The following is a 16,966-nucleotide window of genomic DNA, read 5'->3' as shown; positions in this document are numbered from 1 at the left end:
ATGCAACATCCCCAGCAAATAACCAATCTCACATAAAACCATATTAATTGAAAAGGAAAAATAAATCATCTTACACTATAATAAAACTGTATTTTTAGACGTTTTACTAACGTAAAAAGTATGTATTCTTTCCTATTTACTCTGATGTAGTATTACAATTTGTTAAATTGTCTTGTGCCTACGAAAAATGCGTTTTGTATTCAACTAAGTTTACCTGTTGTTCTTTTTAATTGTTTTATTTTAATGGTTTTCGATATTCTTCTTCGTCTCTTAATAAATTGACTCAAACGCTAGACCGTTATACAAGGCAATCTGAAGCCCTTATTTCTTTAAAGAAAATAGGTCAGTTCAGTCCTATCAGCCAATCAGGAATGAGGGGCGAAGGAAAGGCGGAGTCACGTGGTACAAAGTCCAGGAAGACTTTCTGTGGCATTGAGGTAAACAGATAACGATTTTCTCCAAGACACCCACCGTGCAGTTAGTGGTCCCGACGTGCGGTTTGTCGAGATGGCGGAGAACAGAGATAAAACTACCGACCAGATGAAGATATGGAAGGAGAGCAGAGGCTCCCAGGTTTGTACAAATGCTGCATTTTTATCAAGGATTTTGCTTGCATGGTGTCCGACTTGCAGGAATTGGGTGACGGGTCGTCTGGGGGGTAACGAGAATCAAACCCCGTCGACTGTTCACTCATTGTCCGCACATTATCAGCGTTAGCTAATCTCAAACATGCTAATAAATGTTGTTTAAATCAGAACTCCGGTTTTGTAGTCGTTTTGTTGCAGCAATGAGAGAGGTTGCTGATGTTTTGCTAACAAAACATTAGCAAAGTTTAAACAACGCCATTAAGCGAGGGCTTGCTCTTCCAAGCATTCCTCCTAAAATGTCTCCCGTGGGTTAAATTAAGTTGAAAGACGTGAAAGTGGGTCATTTTTATTGCTCATGGTGGAACCTGAGCCTTTAGTTGCATAACAGTACAGTCTACATTAGTCTGCTAAACTGACTGAAGTCCACCTGCTCTTGCAGCTGAATGTGAGGGTTTAACCCAATTGAGCTCTGAAAGCATTTTCCTTATTCAATTTGTCTTATTAATGCACTTTTATTTATCATAATATATATGTTGCAGGTTTATGCAAAAAAAAAACGCATTTAATTGGGTAAAGTCAGTGTTGTTGCACTTAAAAAGGGTTTAGTTAAACCACATTTTTTTCAAAACTAGCTCAATATGTGAACAACTAAGTTGATGTAAAATAAAGATAAATTAAAAAAAAAACAATGCATTCCAAAACACGTGATTTGTTGTGAAAAGAACTATTGACCTGCATATATCTTGTGTTTTTATAAATTGACATTTGCAGGGTGTTGAGAACTAGTTGGGTCAATTTATTTCCTTTGATTTGCATTAAAGTCTGTGGAAAGTTTTGACCCAAATTCATAATATTTGATGGATGTTGTGACTTTTCAATGGTTAAAATAAACGCCTGTTACTTGATATGCCCTTTTTTTACTCAACCAGAAGATCGTATTCATTTTCAGTATAATTCAACTCTTAATTTAAAAAAACTCTGCATATTTCAGTTCAGGTGTTTTTTCTGCCATCTTCACAAACTTCAAATCAATGTTCATGTCACAAACCTACACAGTTCTTTGTAAAAAAGTACAAATATTCTTCCTATATCTTGACATCTGTTCCAGATGTCAAGATATAGGACATCTGACATCTGATCCAGGATGCTATAGAAAGCTAGCTAGCTGCACTCATCTTGAACACAGGGCTATACTCTATTCTTAACCAAATATTAGCCTAATATTTATGTTCACACTCACCTCCTATCATGCCTGTTTCATTGACCCATTACTCTTTTTTTTATTTTGTGAAAGAAGACAGACAACGGCAAAGGTCCAAAAATTTAGACAATTTTTGGACCTTTCTGTGAGATGTGAATAAAAATGTCAGGAATATAGATTGTTTTGTCCTCAATAGATGGGTAAATAAACATGCTGCCTTTTCTGTCTTCCTTCTTGCCTAATCTAGATCTGTGGGTGATCAACAGACTCTCGTTGGATTGGTGTTAATACATTTAGATTAGGAGTAGTAGAGCTGTTGATGAATGTGCCACACAGACAACTGATTAAAAAAAGTCCACTTCTTTTATGCTTGTTTTTTTATTATTTTTTTTTATAGTTTTGGCTGGTCTGTGTTTTAAGTTCATATTGGTGAGATATTTTCCAGGGTGTCCACGCATCCTTAAGAAGTCTTAAATTCATATATCTAAAATTAAAGACTGAAATTAATTGGAAAATGTACAAGTTGGCCTTAGATACGTTAAATACTCCTGCCATAAACGTTGTTTAATCTTGTATCTTCTATGTAGTTTATTGTTCTCGGGGAACCTTTTATGTCAGGCAAAATTTGACTTGCACGTAAAAATAATTAGCGTTTGAGTCTACCGCTAACTAGCTGCTAATAAACACTAGCAAGCTAACTTTTTATGTGCATCATTAAGGGAAAATTAATCACCAGGTGTCTGGACGACCTTCATCGTTGCCACTGGCTCACTTCTGCTACTAATTTGTACGATACAAAGTGCATTCTGTGCAAAAGAATCAAATAAAAATGTTATTTTATTTTTTTGTAAATTTCTGTTACATGTCTTTAATTTCATTCATGGTGGTCTTAAAAAGTCTTAAATTTGAGTTGGTGAAACTGGCAGAGATCGTGTTTACTTCTGTTGTCTCCATACAGATGAATCAAAATCCTCTTTTCTCATCCAAAGAAGGTTTTGACATCAAACTGACTTTAAATGCTATTAATATTGTTGTGTTAGTAAACATGTAAAGTTAGGGGTGTAGTTGTTAGCCACGGTATTGTGTATTAACAATTTTCAGGTCAGCTTTCCATTGGGTTACTCTTTGCTTGTCACCTCATGAAAAACACTTTTAATAAGAATAAGTATGAATGCCATGAACCAAAACTTTAATGTTTTCTCTTTTTTTTTTAATTTCTTGGACTGTATTTTGTTTCAGAGACCAGATGTGCTAACTACAGGAGGTGGCCATCCCGTTGGGGACAAGCTCAACCTGCAGACTGCGGGGCCGAGGGGCCCTTTGCTCGTGCAGGATGTGGTCTTCACCGATGAGATGGCCCACTTCGACCGGGAGCGAATCCCAGAGAGAGTGGTTCACGCTAAAGGCGCAGGTTGGCTAACGATTGTCTTGTAGCTCATGTGTTTTGGAATCAAGGCCTCATTTTGCTTTGATAAATAAGTTTCACATAATACAACAGTAAGCCCTCTTGAAAAGCTGCTACATTGTTCTCAGTGCCGATACGCTGAAACATTCAACAGTGTCCAATGTAAACATAATTTTAAAAATTTTTTCCCGTGACTCAGGCGCGTTCGGCTACTTTGAGGTCACTCATGACATCACCCGCTACTGCAAAGCCAAGGTGTTTGAACATGTTGGGAAAACGACTCCCATCGCCGTCCGTTTCTCCACTGTGGGTAAGAGATTCATTTTCATTTCCAAGGAATATTTTCACACTTTGTCATCGCAGGAATAGCTATGCCATGTTTGCACACAATAATTTAATTTCACACTTGAAAATACTTTTCCTCTGAAGTGATCCACTGATGTCATTTTTCATCTCAAGAACCAAAAAATGTGTTGACACATCTAGCTGTCGCTCTAGTTTGCTAGCTAGCTGCAGTGTTGCAATATGTATATTTCTTTATTTAACCATGACGTTCACACACTCCTACCCCTGCAGCATCCATGTTCTGTTCTGTTCATGATGGCAGAGGGCGCTGTTGTGCAACTTTTATTATGTGGCTCTGTTATACTACACATAACAGACTGAATATTATAAATTGAAATGCTTGCGTCCTTAGCTGGGGAGTCTGGATCGGCCGACACCGTCCGAGACCCCCGAGGCTTTGCTGTAAAGTTTTACACCGAGGAGGGGAACTGGGACCTGACGGGCAACAACACCCCCATCTTCTTCATCAGGGATGCGATGCTTGTAAGTTGGCATTTAAAATTTGGAGTTCAAGTGAGAAGATCAAACATTTTATTTATTATTTTGCCCATGCTTTTTCTTTTTTTTTTTGTTCTTCCCCCCTTCTGCAGTTTCCGTCCTTCGTTCATTCTCAGAAGCGTAACCCTCAAACCCACATGAAGGATCCTGACATGGTGTGGGACTTCTGGAGCCTGAGGCCTGAGAGTCTGCATCAGGTAGCCGCCGATATCCAACCTTTAGCACTTTTAGAAACTAAATTAAACACATTTTTTTAAAATGAATTGGTAATGGAGATCTTTGCAAATCATAGTTGCTCCTGCTGATGAACATTTTTATTTGTTTTATTCGTCAGTATCTACTTTAACGCTCTCTTTCTGCCTTCGGACTATGAAGACGGTTTGATTTGTCGCAGATTGTCTCCGACTCTCCACACAGCCATGATGGAGCAGGAACACGTCTACTTCCTGTTCCTGTTTAAGATTCTCGTTAGGATCAGTAGCATCAGCAATTCTTCCTGGGGTCAGATTAGATAAAAGACAGATTGCATTTACAAGAAATCATATTATAGATGAAGTATTAAAATGAAAATGTAGACAGTCATTTAAAGTTTGGTTTGCTTTGTCTCATATACGGCTTGCAGCTGTTATTTTAGTAAGTGATTAATCTGACAAATCGGGTAAAAAAAAAAAGCATATTCTGCGAATTTTTCATTAAAGTACTTAAGCTTTTTCTATATAATATTAGAATTACACTCAAAGATGGAAATAAACAAATAATTTAGTTTCCTCTTTTAAAATGGGGAATAATAATTTTATTGGCTGAAATTCAATAACAGCCTTTCTTTAGTGAACTTGAACAGGTTGAATATAAAACATGACACTTGAGGAGCTTTTGTTTAAAAATATAATGGCAAACAAATGTGGTTTTATCTTAAATGCAAAATAAATCTAAACATTTTGTATTGTTTTATCTTATTGCTCTGAATATGTTGGGATTTTTCATTGTTTTTACTCCAGTTAATGATTGATTGGTTACTAAATTAGTTGATTATTACTTCAATAAGCGATCAATCAGATTAATTGTTTCAGCCTTAGTCTTGTATACTGTGATTCTCTCACATTCGATTACCAAAGGATCATATCCAAAGGACTTTACTGCCATCTTGTGGTCAGTGATCAAAGCTAATTTCCTTACTATAATCAAATGAAGCTTCTCTGTTTGATTTAAAATCAGTTTGACAGCAGTAACAGTGGTAAAACATGTATTTTTTGTAAATAAACCTCTTTTTTTTTTTTTTCCTCTCAGGTGTCGTTCCTGTTCAGCGACCGAGGCCTGCCTGACGGCCACCGCCACATGAACGGCTACGGTTCCCACACCTTCAAGCTGGTCAACGCTGACGGCAAATGCGTCTACTGCAAGTTCCATTACAAGGTCCGTTTCTGGAACTGGTTTGTTGGGTTGCAGAGCTCTGCGATGGATTTTATTTTTTTATTTATTTTTTTTTCTTTTTCTAAAGACTGATCAAGGAATAAAAAACCTGTCTGTGGAGGAGGCAGACCGCCTTGCAGCCACCAACCCGGATTACGCCATCGGAGACCTGTTCAACGCCATCGCTAACGGCGACTTTCCGTCCTGGACCTTTTACATCCAAGTCATGACCTTTGACCAGGCGGAGAGGTTCCAGTTCAACCCCTTTGATCTCACTAAGGTACGGAGTCCCAACAGGGTGAAACAGCTGATTGTCCCTCCGGTTTGAACTTTTGTTACAGAACTGAACTCTGGGTTCCTCGATACCAGCAAAGTGTTAGTAAAGTAGAGGAGAACCTTTTAATCAAACCGCTTCCTTCGATGTCTCTTGAACGCATTCGTTTCATTTTCAATCGACTTTTCCAACTCTCCCAGGTGTGGTCGCATAAGGAGTTCCCTCTGATCCCTGTGGGCAAACTGGTCCTCAACCGGAACCCGGTCAACTACTTCGCAGAGGTGGAGCAGCTGGCCTTTGACCCCAGCAACATGCCTCCAGGCATCGAGGCCAGCCCCGACAAGATGCTGCAGGTGACGCAGTAAATCGGCTGAGGAGATGGTGTTGGTATTCACCAGAGGTTAACCTGGTCTGCCTCGGCGTAGGGTCGGCTCTTCTCCTACCCAGACACGCATCGCCATCGGCTGGGAGCCAACTACCTGCAGATCCCGGTCAACTGTCCCTTCAGGGCCCGCGTGGCCAACTACCAACGAGACGGCCCCATGTGCATGTCTGACAACCAGGGTGAGTCGTTCACCTGCTGCTCCGCCTTAAAATGTCTTTACGTCTGAAATTCATGTCTAAAATTAAGACCTTAAAATGTCTTGAAAACATTTTTATAAGTAAGTAAGTTGGCCTTTAATCTGTTAATCACAGGTCTTAACTTGTATCTTGACAGGACTGTTAATCCCATAGATTACATATATATTTTACTTTTTTTTTTTTTTTTTACTGCTGGAAATTTCTGTCAGGCAAAACTTTGAGGGTTCTGTCACCCACTGCTAGCATACCACCGCTAAATAGCTAGCTAGCTTTTTTGCATCCTGGGTAAATGCTAATTTATCGCCAGTTGGCTGGGCAAAGTTTGTATGTTTTTATGGAGATGCAGGTATTAAATTTCATTCTTATAGTCTTAATGATATTTACATTTGAATTGGTAAAACTTGCAGAAACTCTGTGTTATTATTATTAATACATTTATGCTGTGTGGTTCACTATTAGTGAGGTAAATTAAAGCTGTAATTCTACATTTTGCAGATTTGTAACACCTTAAAACTAAACTGTGGTCATTTTCTAACCAAGGTCAGTTTGCTCCCAGAAATCGTGGCGCTAAATTTTCAGTTTTATGACAGCTGTAAGAATTAAATGTATGAATAGCAAGAATAAATACAAATAAATAAATTTGGTCTCTTATGTATTTACAATTATCAAATATAAAAAAATAGTCTTTGGTTAGTTTAAGTGCCAGCCTGGAGGGGAAAAATCAACTTCCTACTATACCTTTGGTTTAAAATGTAATGATGGACACTACGACTTTAAAGTGACCAGAATTGGACAAGTTTATGTATATTTGCACATAAATATTTATATTTACACATGTGGCTAAAACTGGTAAAATGTTTGTGTTGATTAATCAACTGATGTGAATTTCTTCACTCGTTCTTCTGTCTTTGTCTCTCCTGATGTTTATATGCTTAATCCGATATAATTTTTAAAAATCTCCCTCTTAAGCTCAACCAGTTCTTGCTCCATCTGACCTCCAGGTGGCGCTCCAAACTACTACCCCAACAGCTTCAGCGCCCCGCAGACCCAGCCTCGCTTTGTGGAGTCCAGGTTCAGCGTTTCGCCTGACGTCGCCCGTTACAACAGCGAAGACGAAGACAACGTGACGCAGGTGACGATGACCCCGCCGCCTCTAATAGCCTCTGTGTGGCTGTCTGCCAGTCGCTCACAGGAAGTCGACGTTTTCAGCCTGTTGAATTCAACGCAGAAAATGATCTAAATATAACCTTCCAAGCCCATACCAGTAAAACAATAAACAGCTACGTGGAATCACTGTCAGAGTACAATAGAGTTCTCATGCATCTAAAAATGTCCGCTCCTCCACCGTCCTTCATGTACGTTTGGTGCGGTGGTGTAACTTGAAACTGGAGCGCAACGGAAACTTGACAATTAGACCAAATCAGCTTTTCTCATCAACAACTCACTCCATCTCTACAAATACAACTCGGCATGTAGACGGGTTTTTCCCAGCATGTTGGACACAACATATCCATAAGCTTCTAAAAGGGAGACTTCACCAACATATCAATTGAAATTAAACAAAAAATGTGGCAAACACTTTATTTGAAGGTAAGAATGACGTCATGAACATGAAGGAGTCTTCATGAATGTCTATGATGTCATGACACTTTTAATGGACTTTTAAAGCAACTTTACATTAAAAGTGTCTTTGTTTGGGGTGCTGTGGTGCCGCAGGAGCAAAGCACGACCCACGTATTGAGGCCTTGGTCCTCGTGCCGGTGGTCGCAGGTTCGATTCCCGGCCTGACGACATGCCGCATGTCTTCCCTCTCTCTCATTACCCTGTTTCCTGTCAAACTACTTTCAAATAAAGGCCAACAAACCTTAAAAAACAAAACAAAAAAAAAAGTGTCATTATTTACCTCATGACGACTCCTTCATGTTCATGACATTATGAGTGTTACCAAGATAAGTTTCATCTGAAACTGTAGGACTGTGTTTACTGTGTCTGGGTCTGACCGGGTCCGTGTGCGGCCGGCTGCAGGTCCGGGCCTTCTACACCCAGGTGCTGAACGAGGACGAGCGCCAGCGGCTGTGCCAGAACGTTGCCGGGGCCCTGAAGGGAGCCCAGCTCTTCATCCAGAAACGAATGGTGAGTTCAGGTCAGAACTCGCAGTGTGGAGCAAACGAGTCGCTGCGCTGCATTTCAATGAAGTACAAAGATTGTTTCTCTTTTCAAACCACAGGATGTTGCTGCATGAAACTAGCATGTGCAAAGGCCTGCTTTGTGATTATCTGGTTGCTATGGAAACAGATGGGGAAAACATTTGTAAACAAGAAAGAATGGTGATGAACAGAGCCCGACATTTAAAGCAACACATCTGGTTTTGTTTTTTTTGTTTCCTGCTTAGAGAATCAAGTTCTCTAAGGTTTTGACTAGGACATTTAAAATGTTGTTTTAGTAATTCAACCACATTATGCAAAAATGAATCCAAATCTTTCACTTTTTAAGATTTGAGCTATTATGTCTTATAAATGTTGATAATTATGTTTTATAGATGATGAAATCCTGACATTCGGTGTCAAAAACAATTGAGAATGTTACATAACAACCGTTAAAACCCAGCATTTTTAACGTGTAAATGTTATGTAATGCACCAGGTCGTGGCCTGAGTTGAACACCAAAGATGAGGAACGCCATCAATGGACGCTTTCAAAACCTTGTTTCAGTTTCCCCTTGGCTGACGGCCTCCGTGCCACGCCTCACCGATGCAGTAATTCATGTTAAATGAGCTCCAACCAATCACTGAGTGCATTGAAATGAATTCTCACATTTCTGTTTACAATATCCTCTTTTTTTTAATATATACACTTGTCCACTTGTCTGAAACACTGAATTTTGGCTTACTGTTCTCCAATATTTGGTTTATTTTAAGTCAGGATAATTAACCTTCAGATGCTACGCAGTTTAGAATAAATCCTTCTGAAAGTGGGAACCTTAAATGACATTTATTTTTCTCATTTGTTTTCCTGAGCGTCTTTTTCATGTTTGTCTCCACCGGTGTGACTCGCCACCGCAAAGTTAATTTTTAAACACTTGTATGAGAAATGAAAGGTGATGGAGTGATGTCATTCATTGATGTCACAGCAGCCACATATACTGCTCTGGTTTCCTGTGTTATGGAAAAAAAACTAATCCCTGTTTGCACCTTTTGTAAATTTGCTGCCAGAGTTGTAACTTTGCACAACCTTATGACTTTGTGCTAGTCTCACATTTTTTGTGTGCATCACTTTAAAAAAGGAAACATGAACATAGATGCATTTATTCAACGTTCTTCCTGCAGGTGGAAAACCTGAAGGCCGTCCATCCAGACTACGGAAACCGGGTTCAGACTTTACTCGACAAGTACAACGCCGAAGCCAAGAAGGTAACCAAACGGCCGGTTCGTTGTCATGGAGTAAAAAAGTTCAGGTAATAGAAATCTGCTCGTTTTCTAATGAGCTCACTTCCTGTTCCCAGAACACAAACGTCCGTGTCTACAGCCGTCCAGGAGCCGCCGCCATCGCCGCGTCCTCCAAGATGTGATCAGCAGATCTGCTCACATGACCGCCGACTGATTGGATCAGCCTCAACGTGCTAATTACTGTCGCAGTAGTGCTTAAGCTTGGCTTTGATCCATTGCAAACAGTTAATCCTTACTTTATTAAATATCAGGTCAGGTAACCATCAAAAATTCATTTTATTGCATTGAATGCTATAAGGTAATACTGTTGAGATTAGGCTGCAGTTTTATTAAATTACCTTTAATACATCGATGCCTTGTTGCTGTTTCAGTTTGATTCAGTTAACCAACAATAAACTTTTCTCTAAAGTTGTAAAACTTGAAGATGTTTAACTAAGCTAATTTTGAAAGTATGTCTGTTTGAAACGATGCTGATCTCTGTGCCTGTCTCTTACCGCAAAGCGACTGATCGCTTGGTAAAGGACATTATTAACGTCTGGGTTGTTTAACTCAGACTTGACTGAATCCCTCAATGTTGAATGTTAATATACAAATTTATTAATCTGTTTTCAAATAATAAAATCATTCAAAATGCTGGAGGGCTGAATATTTTCTTCTGCTTATGTAAATGCCTTATATTGTGAGAGTTGGCTAAAAGTCTTGTGCTCCTTTAAGTGCATGTAGAATTCCAGTAATTTAAAACTACAGCATGTTTCTACTTATATCTTGTGACAGTTTAACATGAGACAATCCGGAAAAAAATCAGGTTCCTTTTGCAATCTGAACAAATGCATATCTCTGTCAGAAACAACCAGTCAGAGTCAGGGAGAAAGACTTAGTGCTGTCCATCATGTTCTTGTACGCGCTGCTCATGCTCTCCCCTTTGCCCTCAGCACAACAGAGCTCAGTCTAGAGTGCATGTCCACCGAAGATGGTGGATAAACTGTTTTTCTGTAGCGGTAAGTTGTTTCTCTGCCATTCGTAAATTTAGTAGTGTGTACGCAACCCTGACTGGCAGCGCTAAGACCTTCCTCCTGGTTCTGATTGGTTGTTTCTGACCAGATTACCTGTTTCATATTTTACTGTTGCAACATAGTCAGTTTTAAGAAATATGTAAAAAAAAAAACATTCTTTTCACATTGTCTTTAAAAGACAATGTGTGTGTGTGTGTGTGTGTCATCTTCCTCTTAAAAGACAGCAGGATCCTGTCCAGGTAATCTACAGTTGAGAAATGAGGAAGAAAGAGTCATAACTTAAGCTCTTAAAAGGTTCAAACCGCTCCACTTCTCCAGAACCTGCACAGCTGCTGATGCTACAGGAATGGCCACAGCTTCACCAGATAAGGGTCACCAGCCTGTGGTTGTTACTTTGCCGCAGTATTTTGGTCCTGAAGTCCACGCTCAGCCTCCCATGATGGTCCATCAGAGCGCCGTGAACATCCCAGCTGTGCAGCCCAGCGATGACATCATCTGGTCTCTCGCTTGCTTCATGTATGGGAATCCGCTCTGCCTGGGACTGGCGGCCCTCATCTTCTCCGTAAAGGTCAGTTTTTAAAGCTTGGTGATATTTATCACCAGTTAAAGAAGCAGTTTGGAGTTATAATCTATGACAGGTGGTCGTCTCCAATATGCTGATGAACAGTGAAGGTTTTATTTCAAACTGCAGCCCTAGTCAGAGCTACTGTGGGTCTGTCACTCTAACAGATTTTACTGTTTAATAAATTGCCCCAGAAGTTATTTGGATAAACAATAAAATTGCTTTGAGACCGTTTTTGACTTAAAAATACAAGAGCCTATTCTTAAAGATGAATAAACCCTAAATTCTCATGAACCTTTAACACTGAAACTTTACGGCAGGGGTCCCCAAACTTTTTCCTGCGAGGGCCACATAACTGTTCCCTTTTCTGGTCGGGGGCGGGTCTTAGTTTTGTTTGGGGGGGGGAGTGAAACTGTGGACCGGGGGGCTGGATTACTGCCGACATATTTGCGTTTGTAGATAGATTTTTACCCAGAATGCAAATGGAAAAAAACCGTGAGCGAAACGGTGACTGGTACTGACTAGTATATATTTCATTGAGGGAAACTAAGTTTCATATCTGTTCAAGAGCCCCCCTGGTGGTTGAAGAAAAATCCACATATATATGAGAAAAAAAACACTGAATGCTCTCTGGTATTGTTCAGGGGGCCGGACCAAGGGCCGTAGTTTGGGGACCCCTGCTTTACGACATTTTAAATGAGCTAAACAACAGAAACAAACGAATTATTAAGTGTGTTTTACTTTCACACGGATTCAAACCACAACTCCACAATCATTTGAACCACAATCACTAATCTATATACAGCCACATTCACTATGCTCTAACAAAAAGCAAACGCTGGTAAAGTTTTTTCCAGTGGGATAAAGCAGAGAGGTCTTCATTAACCGTGGAGGGAAAACCTCCACACAAAACTAAGACACTTTCTATTTTACTCAGTTTTTGTTCTCATTTAACAGAAAATTTTGTTGAACCAACTTTTCTAAACCACTGCTGTACTCTATCATCGTAACTAAATAAAACACCAAAACCGTAGTTCTTTGACATTTGAGACCTGTGGTTTTCAGAAATGTGCCAATATTATTTTATCTGCTGATGTTTGCACAAGAGTCTGCACATTCTGCCAGTCAGCAAACACGCAACCAACTTGTTTTTCTGCTGAAAGTGCAGATTTCTCAGAAACCTTACGATAAAGCACTGGGGGAGGAGCTGTAGTGTTTTCTAAACTCTGCAAGAATAAAGCCCTGTCTGTAAACTTTCCCCATACTTTGTTGAACTACCTTTCTCTGCAGGAACTCGAATCAGATCCAGGCAAGGCAGGAGTCAGAATCCATGACAAAAATTAATCGTTCAAACAGAAACAGAGCTGGGAGGTGAACAGACAATAGAAAGAGTCAGAATGGACCAGAGTGGTGGGAGGCCGTTGAACCTGAGTGAGAGTAGCTGTGTAGGTAGAAAATGAAATGAATGTTAGAATCACAAACCCACAGAAACTAGAGAACAATAAACAGGTGCAGCGCAACTCAGCATGAGAAGGACACGACCAACGCAATATAAAAAATCACAGACGTGAGATAAAATGAGAAGTAAAGAGAAAAAAGGAGAACTCAATAAAACACAAAACTACGACACTTTCTGTTTTACTGACTTTCTGTTCTCATTTAACAGAAATATCTTTGCTGATTTCAGGCCAGAGACCGCAAGGTGGTCGGAGATCTGGAGGGAGCCAGACATTACGGCTCCACCGCTCGGGTCATCAACATCGTGGCGACCGTCCTGACATCTGTAGCCGCCGTACTTACAATCATTGTTTTGCTTGCTTTGACTTCTCGCTAACTAGCTTTTCTGTTTTTGCTCTGGTATCAAACTGAAACCGTGACAGTAGCTGTAGTAGTAAAAGTATTAAGGTTTAAGGCCGTAAAGAAGAACTTCCATTGTGTAAAGTTTGCTTATGCGCAATCTGCATAACCATGTTCTAGCTGCGATGAATGGAAAGCTTGTTTCACTATATTAATAAAAAACACCACATTCTTTAAAACACAGAGATCTCCTTTCATTTTTGTGTGCCGAGTCTCCAATTTAATTTTGAAATGTTAAAATATTGTGTCACAGACTGACAAATTGGGGATAATAAAGACAGAAACCATTGTAACCGGATGAGAAAGCTGACATTTTGATTCTGAATTCAGTGAACAGTCATGAGAAAATGAGCAGCACCTCAGATAGGACGTTTAAAGGTCACCTGTGGATGTGTGTGTATATGAGGATGACTGGAAGATATCTAGAAACGTTGTGTAAGATCCTCTTAATTTGATCCGGTTCTTTAAAAAACATACTTTCTGGGTCTGTCGCGAGATCATTCAACTGAGGTTCTATTGTATTCTGAGTTGCCATTTTCCAGCACCAATTTTGTATTATGTGTAATGTTTTTTTTTTGTTTGTTTGTTTTGGTAAATTTATTACAACAAAATCCAATGCGCCTAAGACATGTTGTAAACGGCATGTAGCATTGCTGTGAAATGACAGAAACGGCAGGTGGTTCTTAAAGAGACAGGAAGCCAATTTCAAGGTGTTCAGAAACACAAAGGGAAATTTATTGTTGATATAGAAAGCATTTTCATGTCAACTGAAGGTGACATAATTACTTGATTTTTGTATAGAACTGACTTATTTGTCTGGGAAATATAGCGCTGGTATCGTTTGGGTCTGCACTTCTGACTTTGAAGTGGAAATACTTTGTAGAACGGCACTTTGTGAAGTTCAGTCCATTTATTTGTATTAGTTTACTAATAAATTATTTTATCTTGTCTCGTCTTAAGATAAACGAAATAATGACCTTAATCCCTAGCTGTGGACATAATGTGGCTATTTGCTGCTTTATCTGTGCAGATCGTCTTCTCTATAAAGTGTTGTTTCTTTACTCCAGCCTGTGGTGAACCTCTCAAAAAACAGCACCAAGACCAGCCAGCAGAAAATGGAGGCCATGTTTTTTTAAGTGTGCAGTTTTGCTACCTTCTTCCATTGTTAGATTGAATAGAGTTTTCTGAAATTGGTTTATGTTTTCCAACCAGATCCTACTTTAAACTTATATCTATTGTTATCTATTAATCCCTGCCCTGACTGCTGAGTTCTTTGGTCTGAATCCCTTTTCTTGTGTTCTCTAACGTTCTGGTACAAACTCTGAGTCTTCACAGAGCAGCTGGATGGATGCTTAAAGTTAAGAAGCTGTTATGTGAATGCAAATGATTGTTCTGGATTTTTATTGAGAGGGGATAGAGAGTAAGAAGGCTTGAATATTTATGCAAGCCACACTTTTTTGATTTCTATTTGTAATTTTATCATTCAAAGTTTCAAATAAGCACTGCTTTCTGCTTTATCTGACTTAAATCGGTTTTGTTTAATAAAGTCCATCCTCCTTCTGCTTTTAATGACTTACTTTTAAAAAGAACTCCTTGAATTATTTGGCAAATAGGTGATTTTTGGAGAGAGAAAGTACATTTCGCTCTCTTTTGCAAGCACAAGCGTGATGCATAGATGTAAAAAGTTGGAACCTCTAAGCTCTGCAAAGAAAGTGAAAATAAGATGGTGGGTGGGGGAGAGGGGGGGGTCCCACTGGTACAATTTCCTGTTATGCCACCTCCATCATAAAACAGGAAAACCACACTGTATAGGGAACCAAGTTCTTCAACGGACCGTTCAGATTCCTCTTCCACCTGCAGCTGAGCAGAGAGCCATGCATCCTGGTTACTGCAACGAAGCGTCCCCTGGACAGCATGGGGGCCCCACAGGAGTTCAGCACTTCGTAGTGACCGTCCCCCCGGAGCCTCCAAAAGATTATTTGGTCTGGTCGCTCTGCAGCTTCGTCTACGGAAACTTCTGCTGTCTTGGATTGGCGGCTCTCATTTATTCTGTCAAGGTGATTTTGTGCAAATAGTTTCCCCGTATTTAGTCTTTAATATGAACAACTTTGGCTCGTGATTATCAAAGGAAAGGGAAAGAAAGACACGAATCAAGAATAGAGGTGGAGACTGGCTTCTGATGGGCATTTTGGTAAAAGACTTTTACAAACGAGGTTCATTCAAACTATAATTATGATTAATAATTATGAAACTAACCACAAGTAATCATGCAACTCTAGACTGGATCACTGAAAGATTAATAACTGAATCCTTTATTTCACAAAATTCAAAAATCATACAGACTCAGAATTTTATTGTGATATTTTGTGCATAATGTAGTAATGATAATTTTTATCATTAGAACAATCACTGTGGTAATGATAAAAATTATTTAAAAAAAAATATTATTACTTTATTAGAAAACAGCAACACAGATACTGTTCTTAAAAAAAACATTCCCATTTTAAATGAGCTTCTTCAGGATGCCATTTACGTCATTAACTGTGATTTCGATGGTGAAAACATAGCATACTTTAGTATACGTCAGTATACTTTAGATATACTGTATTATTCTGAAGTACATTTTTGTATGTTATCAAGTGGATATACTTATTACTAAAAGTGTAAAATAAATACATTTTTAAAAACATGCTTCTAATAATCTTTTTAAACATTTATATTTGGTACACTTTCTAAAAGTATTTTTTTCTTGCGTATTTAAATTCTAATTAAATATATTACTAAAGTTACACTTTACATAATAATTTAATTTTTTTTTACTCTAAAATAGTGAATCTTATAGTTCCTCAATCATTTTCACAAGATATAGAAATATGGGAGAGAGATAGCACTAATGTGTTTATGTAAATTGAGGCTGAAGCTTATGAGTGTGTGTATGGATGTATATATTTAAACATATATAAACCCAGATAAAATGGAAAACTAATTAACCTGTTTGTTATTTTTTTATTTAATAATGAGAGTCCATCTGAAAATAAGGTGAGTTTAAGGAGTTCGAGTTTATGAGTTTTTTTACTTCCTCCTACTGCTTTTCAAGCAAGTTAAGATTATTGTGGTACAAAAATGTGTGTCTTTTGCATTCCTCGTTTGTGTGTGTGATTTTATACTTCTATCATGTTCAAAATAAATAGATTAAAAATAATAATAATAATAACCGGAAGGATCTGGTTATTAAAATAATGTATTTATTTATTTGTTGATTTCAGGCCAGAGACCGGAAGGTGGTTGGAGATCAGGACGGAGCCAAACGTCACGGCTCCTGCGCTCGTATTTTCAACATCGTGGCCGTGAGCCTGACCTCTCTGATTCTCTTTATCATCATCGTTGTGCAGATTGTTGCGGCTGTGAAAGTGGCGCAATATACAAGTCAGAGAAGACCCTGGGGCGCCAATTAACCATCTTTCATAATGTTTGAGGGTTTCTCCAACGCCATGGCTTGTTTGTACTGGTTTTTCCTCTGATATCAAAATGAAACTGTTACAGTAATACTGCTAGTAAAGCCTAAAGCGGTGAAGAAGAGCTTCATTTCTGTAAAGTTTGCTTATCAACCAAACAGCAAAATGTGTCTTGCTCACATGAATAAAAAGCTTTTTTCACGATAATAAAAACATCCAACGCTGTGCTCTCTAAACCACAGAAATGTCTGTTCATTTATGTGTGTGTGATGAGTCTCCAATTTTAATTTATACATAAAAATATTGTGACACAAACTGAGATAGTACTGATT

The 16,966-nt window shown here is 38.8% G+C and overlaps 3 protein-coding genes across 3 annotated transcripts; all 3 read left to right on the top strand.

The window, feature by feature from the left end:
* The first annotated feature begins 398 nt into the window (after positions 1-398).
* On the top strand, positions 399-10,382 carry cat (catalase). Its single transcript, XM_007546784.2, has 13 exons — positions 399-573; positions 3,028-3,199; positions 3,393-3,503; positions 3,891-4,021; positions 4,129-4,233; positions 5,324-5,449; positions 5,535-5,726; positions 5,921-6,073; positions 6,146-6,284; positions 7,304-7,434; positions 8,328-8,435; positions 9,628-9,711; positions 9,804-10,382. Exons 1-13 carry the CDS (start codon positions 508-510, stop codon positions 9,867-9,869), a joined length of 1,584 nt encoding a protein of 527 aa, XP_007546846.1. The 5' UTR covers positions 399-507; the 3' UTR covers positions 9,870-10,382.
* A 674-nt stretch (positions 10,383-11,056) lies between these two features.
* On the top strand, positions 11,057-13,360 carry LOC103134512 (dispanin subfamily A member 2b-like). The gene is made up of 2 exons (XM_007546783.2): positions 11,057-11,328; positions 13,010-13,360. Exons 1-2 carry the CDS (start codon positions 11,107-11,109, stop codon positions 13,154-13,156), a joined length of 369 nt encoding a protein of 122 aa, XP_007546845.1. The 5' UTR covers positions 11,057-11,106; the 3' UTR covers positions 13,157-13,360.
* Positions 13,361-14,983: 1,623 nt separating this feature from the next.
* LOC103134511 (dispanin subfamily A member 2b-like) lies at positions 14,984-16,872 on the top strand. Its single transcript, XM_007546781.2, has 2 exons — positions 14,984-15,236; positions 16,446-16,872. The coding sequence occupies exons 1-2, from the start codon at positions 15,054-15,056 to the stop codon at positions 16,632-16,634; spliced, it is 372 nt and encodes a 123-aa protein (XP_007546843.1). The 5' UTR covers positions 14,984-15,053; the 3' UTR covers positions 16,635-16,872.
* Positions 16,873-16,966: the final 94 nt, after the last annotated feature.

Source organism: Poecilia formosa, unplaced genomic scaffold (assembly GCF_000485575.1).
Source record: "Poecilia formosa unplaced genomic scaffold, Poecilia_formosa-5.1.2 Scaffold17, whole genome shotgun sequence".
NCBI lineage: Eukaryota > Metazoa > Chordata > Actinopteri > Cyprinodontiformes > Poeciliidae > Poecilia > Poecilia formosa.
This window is presented reverse-complemented; position numbering and strand designations above follow the sequence as displayed.

What these genes read in the sequence shown, in the direction of transcription:
- cat (XM_007546784.2), top strand. Translation starts at nt 508, where the DNA reads ATGGCGGAGAACAGAGATAAAACTACCGACCAGATGAAGATATGGAAG. An exon ending in AGGAGAGCAGAGGCTCCCAG is followed by an intron (nt 574 to 3,027) that starts GTTTGTACAAAT and finishes ATTTTGTTTCAG; the next exon opens with AGACCAGATGTGCTAACTAC. An exon ending in ACGAAGACAACGTGACGCAG is followed by an intron (nt 7,435 to 8,327) that starts GTGACGATGACC and finishes GGCCGGCTGCAG; the next exon opens with GTCCGGGCCTTCTACACCCA.
- LOC103134512 (XM_007546783.2), top strand. Translation starts at nt 11,107, where the DNA reads ATGGCCACAGCTTCACCAGATAAGGGTCACCAGCCTGTGGTTGTTACT. An exon ending in CCCTCATCTTCTCCGTAAAG is followed by an intron (nt 11,329 to 13,009) that starts GTCAGTTTTTAA and finishes TGCTGATTTCAG; the next exon opens with GCCAGAGACCGCAAGGTGGT.
- LOC103134511 (XM_007546781.2), top strand. Translation starts at nt 15,054, where the DNA reads ATGCATCCTGGTTACTGCAACGAAGCGTCCCCTGGACAGCATGGGGGC. An exon ending in CTCTCATTTATTCTGTCAAG is followed by an intron (nt 15,237 to 16,445) that starts GTGATTTTGTGC and finishes TGTTGATTTCAG; the next exon opens with GCCAGAGACCGGAAGGTGGT.